Below are 6008 nucleotides of genomic sequence, written 5' to 3'. Positions count from 1 at the left end.
TTCATGAAACTGACATTTTGTTTCCCATTTAGTTACTGATGCCATTGATCCCATATCTTTTCATTATCAGTCTGAGATGTGAAGAAGAGGGTTGAGTGGTGGGCTTTATTTTCACTTCTAATTTTAAAGAATACTAAAAATACTTCTCAAATTACCATTTTTAATTGTTTTTCTTGCTACTAAAAAGCCAAAGCCAAAAGCAAAAACTATCAATTTTCCATTCAAAGACCCGAGTTTGGTCTTCTTTGAAGTTAACAAATACTGTGTGAAGGTGAAAACTATTTTGTTTGGTGAATTATCAATCTGTCTCAACACAAAAAGAAGGAAGACTATACAATCCTTTTAAATGCTTCTTTTATTTCATTGGTTGTACATTGGGTGAGTGAACTGAATATTACAACCAAAACATAGTATTGATACAAATTAGACTCCTGTTTACACTGTAAGGTAATGAATGAGGGAATTCTTTAAGTGTTACAGAAAGATTTAGTAGAAATGTTACCAGTGGTATGGCTGAAAGAATATTTCGGTGAAGTGCTGTTATATCCTGAAAACCAAGAGTGAAATGTAGTTCCCATACAAGTGGAGAGTTAGTCTCTTAACTACAGTATTTGTTGAACTGATATCTTCATGTCTTGGATATTGGTGATTTTTGTTTTTTAATTAAACAAAGCATTCAAGATTTATTCATCATAGTCAGACTTCTGAATATAAACAAACTTTTGGCAAATAATATTTATACAGAAAAATAGTTTTAGATCCTCTCAAATCCCAGAATTATTCTATAAAATTACATTATAAATAAATAAAAAGCAAAATCTGTTGTACATATATTTGTACATCTATGCATTTGCCTTGCCTCCTCCTTATTGTAAATGGCATATTTATGACTCTTTGCATATTGTAATCACAATTCTGGAAAATGGATATCATAGTAAAAAATACAGTCTTCTATATTTGCTTGGGGTTACAGGTGATGTTTTTGATGCTCCATTATTAAAGGGCTGAAAATAGTTGTGTGCTAATAATTTTAAAAATCAAAATCATGAAACAAAAGAAAAAAAAGACAATGTTACAACAATTAATCTACAAAAATATTTCAGTGATTCCCATAATTTACCTTTTAGTAATGTATACTATGTTTTCAATGAGTTTAAATGAATTAACAAAGAAAAAACAGAAAAAAAGAAAACAAGTTTGAATGTTTTAGGCAAGTTGTAGCGTAACTACATTGTTATAGTTGAGAAAATTACAAATATCAATAATACATAAAGATGAAACTACCAAAGTAATACAAGTTAGATACAATACTTTTCCACAAATTAAAACAAATGCAACGATACAAGCACTATGTAAGAATACACTTAGCGTGTGACTTTCTTTTAGATAGGGTTATCAGATCTACGATATAAGATAAATAGATAGTAATTCGACTTTGACCAACATGAATTAAAATGCAGATTTCTTTTTTTCCTCAAACAAATAATGATACGGTTGGTGCATCTAGTTTTCAGAACAGGCGATGATCCCAAATTTAAAATATTTTACATTCAATCTCAAAAGTCAAAATACTTCAATCACTATTATGTTCACAAAGAAAATGGATGTTTGAAACAATTACACATAATATTCATTTATAACAGCTGTTTTGTTTTTTAAACAATAATTTAAAAACTATGTAGGTACTGTATAGGCTATGTGCAACATATAAAATGTGAAATATGAAATATTTGGTACGATAGTGCTTAAAATAAACTTTAAAACAAACTTTCTGAACAAAATTTAATTGTATCGCTATTACCTTGAAGATCAACCAAGTATTTAAAAAAGTAAACAACATTAAAATATGTTTCATCCATATATAGTATATATATGTATGTGTATATATAATATGTATGTACTTGTATTAAAGTTTTTTATACTTTTGAGACATAAAATATGCTTTAAGGTGAAAGAATTAAAAGAACTATTTTTTTCCATGCTGTAGTCAGTTACAACCCTTTAATCCAACTTTTGAAATGCAAAACAGTAATGGATTTTTTAAAAAGTGAAACTATCTACTTTTTGTTTACATAGTAATTTAGATTAAAGTCACGGTCAAATTTGCAGTGACTAAACTCAAACTTACTTAAATTAGAATATTATACAGATCTCCTCACCTACAGCTTCCTTGTTTGACTAGGTTTTTAGTTAAGAAGAGTTATTCTGTAACAGGCAACCGGATGGTGAGTTTGAAAGACTAATCTCTTAGATTAGACTGTTGGCATGGGCCTCTCATTCTTGTCAAGCTGGATGAAGTCTGGCAAAATCTAGGCACTTCTACAAAGTCTCTCTTATAAAACAACTTTAAAAATATACTTGTAAAATAATACCTTCAAGACTTTGTTTGGTGGGGTATGAAGCTCATACCGTGCAAAGTTTCTTTTTCAATCTATTTAATGTTAATCTAGAATCACATGATTCAACGTGGCATCTCCAGGCAAACCAAACACCACACTTTGATGTGTCCCCAGTACTTGTGCTTGAATTTCCATTCAAATTTTAGACCTGCAGGACAGGTATCGGTTTTACTTCACCTCTCATCTTTGCTGCAGCATTTATATTGTCAAGAAGTGAAACATACCCTTTGATCCAGTGGGTAAATGACATGACAGTAATTAGAGCTAGAATCGAACCTGCCCTTGGAATATGTTTCTTTTTTAACTAATCTAATTGTTTATTGCTAAATTTGAAATATTCTGAATCGAAATGAGTAAACTGGCTGGACTTTCTGCATCAGCTATAGTTATGGAGATAAGACAATATTCCTAGGACAGAAACTATGTTTAGAAACCCTTTAAAAGTAAACTTTATCCTTTATGTCTTTAAACATCACAGCTGGTCTCAGGTAGTTAACTATCTTAGGTTGGAATATACTAAGCATACCATATTTAATACTCATATATGAGATAGCAGCACTAGCTTCTTAGAGTTGTGGTCTGTCCAGAAGAACTACATCTTTATTTAGCATGCAGTTTGTGGCAATTCTATTGAGGAGGAAACAGGATAGTATGTACAGTAACAATGTTTAGTTATTCTCAATGCAGATTCTTGGCATTCCATTCCGTTTCTGCTGATTATTTCAGAATTATCTGTTAAAGAGAAAGACAAGCATGATTTAGGTATCCTTCTGGGAGGAAAAATAATGAGTTTAAGTTTTACTCTTCAAAAATAGACATTTGAAAATCAGAGTTTTCTTCAATCTCTCATTATTTTGATCCAATTATAAATTTGCACAATACCCGCCCTTCATGCTGAAAAACTTTACACTTAACCACTTCTGCTATGTGGCCACTATAAAGAAAGATGATTCAAATGCACAGTACTTTCTGGAAAACTGTGGCAGCATATAGAGAGGCATGCATGTTTAGACCACAATTTCTTTTTAAAATTTTTGCTTTATAGCTCTTTATTATACATTCACATTATTGTCCAATGAATCTTTGCTATGGTGATCAGAAAGTCTAATCAGAGAATTTGTTTGTACTGAAAAGTCATTTGTAAGGCTTAAATATAAATATTTCAAAATCTATAATAATCAGATACTATTTATCTATTAACTTGCATTTTTAATTCAAAAATGTATTCCCATCAAAAGTAATTTTGTTCCCAACACATAACGACAACCAGTTTCAAATTCAAGGTATATTTAAATGTCACATATCAAAGAGTAAAAGGGATAACAGTCTATTAAGGCAGTTAAAAAGTTCTTAATACATCCAAAAGCACAGCTAAAGCACAGATAAAGGTAAACTATTAAGTGCAAGCTGTGGTCCCTTGAGTCTGATCTCTAAGTTCATTTCCAGCTCCATACCTTTGCAAAGGAGAAGGAATTTGGCCCGTGTGGTCCAATCCATTAAATGTCAAGGTTAAAAGCCAAGTTTTTAACACACCCTAACAAAACTATTTAATCTTTTATAATGCTTTGACCAAATTTTGCGTAATTAATAAGCAAAGCGTTTATTCATTAAACAAGAGTCTGTTAGGAAATAACTGGTAAAATTTGTTTATAATGAGAGTCAGCTAATACTTCTGCACACTAGGATTCAATTCCCAACAAAAGCCTTATTTTCCCAAGCATACTGTATTATCCTGTTATGTTATAATTTCTCCACGTGGATATTTTTTCCCTTTAAGTGAGTGCTCCTGTACTTTATATGCAACAATTTTAGTATATGTTCCTCCCATGAAATAAACATGAGTATTCTTTATTTTATTGAAACAGACAGATGTGTAGAGAATTCATAAAAATAGAGAAAGAACTAATTTACATTAAATATTTATAGTAAATGGAAACTTAAAACTTCAGATAAGGTCATTCTTTGATTCTTAAATATTCCTAGGAATGTAAAATTAACTGGGAAAAATAGCATTCCTTGTCTTGTGTACTAACAGACATGAATAAAATTAATAAGATATTATTTTATATGTAAACACAGCATCTAGTATTTGAATACTATTATCTTTGAATATTATCATTGCCAATAGGTAATATTCAAATTTTCTAGATTTAGATATTAAATAGAAATTTTTTGATTTCATCCCTTAGTTTCAAGCCTATCTGTAAGTTTTCCAAATAAGAACGCACCCTAGTCCATCAAATCATGTCTGATTTTTCTTTTTCTTTTACTTTAAAAAAAAAACTTTCTAAAATAACTCTGGAAAAAAAATTCCAGTTTCTTTATTTCCTTTCTTTCTTTCTTTTTTTTTTTTTTTTTGAGACAGGGTCTCCCTCTGTTGCCCAGTTAGGAATGCAGTGGTGTAATCACAGCTCACCGCAGCCTTGAATTCCTGGCCTCAAGCGATCCTCCCACTTTAGCCTCCTGAGTAGCTGGGACTACAACCACGCACCACCATGCCTGCCTAATTTCCATTTTTATTTTTGTAGAGATGGGGTCTTCCTGTGTTGCCCTGGCTTGTCTCAAACTCCTAGGCTCAAGAAATCCTTCCACCTCAGACTCCCAAAGTGCTGGATTATAGGCGTGAGCCACTGTACCCAGCCAGTTTCTTAAATTGATATATAATAATATGTATTTTAGAATGCATTTAGATTCTTGCTTATTTGATGAAATTGAAATGCTATAAAGAATGAAATTCCTAACCATCTGGAAAAGAAGTATTCTATGAAAAGCATAGAAATGGCAAATCAGAATGGGCAAACGTGGGTTATGGAAGTTACCTACGGCAAGGCTTTGAACTTGTATTTGACGAACAGACATAAATGACCACTGAAATTTAATTGGACTCTAAATCAGTCTTGCAGCTAACTAAAGCATAAACTAGTCTCACCCAGACTGCCCTTCCCCTCTGCCCCAGTCTACCAATGAGCTATTATATGAATAAAGACATCAATAAAAATGAGCCCTGGGACTATTGAACTCTCAGCTGTGACTGCTGCCTGGCATCTAGGCCAGAAAACTCTGGCCATCCCCTGTCATTTGGTATAAAAAACGAATCACACTCTTGGCATCTGTGAACTTCAAGAGGTTCAACAGATTTAATCTCAGAAGGTGGGAAAGCTTTGGGTGTTTTTCCTTATAGGTTCCATTTTTGGGTGGCAGCATTTTTCTTGGAAATATCTTCTGATTATTAAATTTTTTTTCCTGAGAAATACAGCTTGCTGATACAGGCTGTATTATCTGTACTCTGGGGTGAAATATGCCCTGGAGATATAGACAGAACAGGGATACAGATCAAGAACAGTTATCAACTGAGGGCCTGTCATATCACTAGCACCCATCTGATTACACTTCTGTTGTTAGGAGGCACAGGACCTTACAGGCCTGAGAGTCCCAGGGGAGTGTGGGACAGACCTAGCCGGAAGACCACCCACAGGACAAGAGGAAAGTGGAAAGCCAAGTGTGTGTGCTTGTGGGGACTGGCGGGAGGGAGAGGAGAAGCTGCTTTGAGGGAAAGAGGAACCTTTTGTCTAGTTTTTAACGTGGCTTTTCTTTCTTCAGATTATATGT

General features: G+C 32.8%; 1 protein-coding gene across 8 annotated transcripts in view; it reads right to left on the bottom strand.

Annotated features, from left to right (window-relative positions):
- Positions 1-337: 337 nt before the first annotated feature.
- The window catches only part of MBNL2 (muscleblind like splicing regulator 2), a 173751-nt gene continuing 168080 nt past the window's right edge, over positions 338-6008 (bottom strand). For all 8 annotated transcript variants that reach the window (XM_031001270.3, XM_031001266.3, XM_031001265.3 and 5 more), the window contains one exon: positions 338-3131. In XM_031001270.3, coding sequence (XP_030857130.1) covers positions 3004-3131 — 128 coding nt within the window. In that variant the 3' untranslated portion in view covers positions 338-3003. The remainder of the gene's footprint in view (positions 3132-6008) is intronic.

The sequence above is a fragment of the Gorilla gorilla genome, chromosome 14 (assembly GCF_029281585.2).
Source record: "Gorilla gorilla gorilla isolate KB3781 chromosome 14, NHGRI_mGorGor1-v2.1_pri, whole genome shotgun sequence".
In the NCBI taxonomy this organism is placed as follows: domain Eukaryota; kingdom Metazoa; phylum Chordata; class Mammalia; order Primates; family Hominidae; genus Gorilla; species Gorilla gorilla.
Note: the sequence above shows the minus strand (reverse complement) of the source record. Positions and strands in the feature narration are given on the sequence as shown.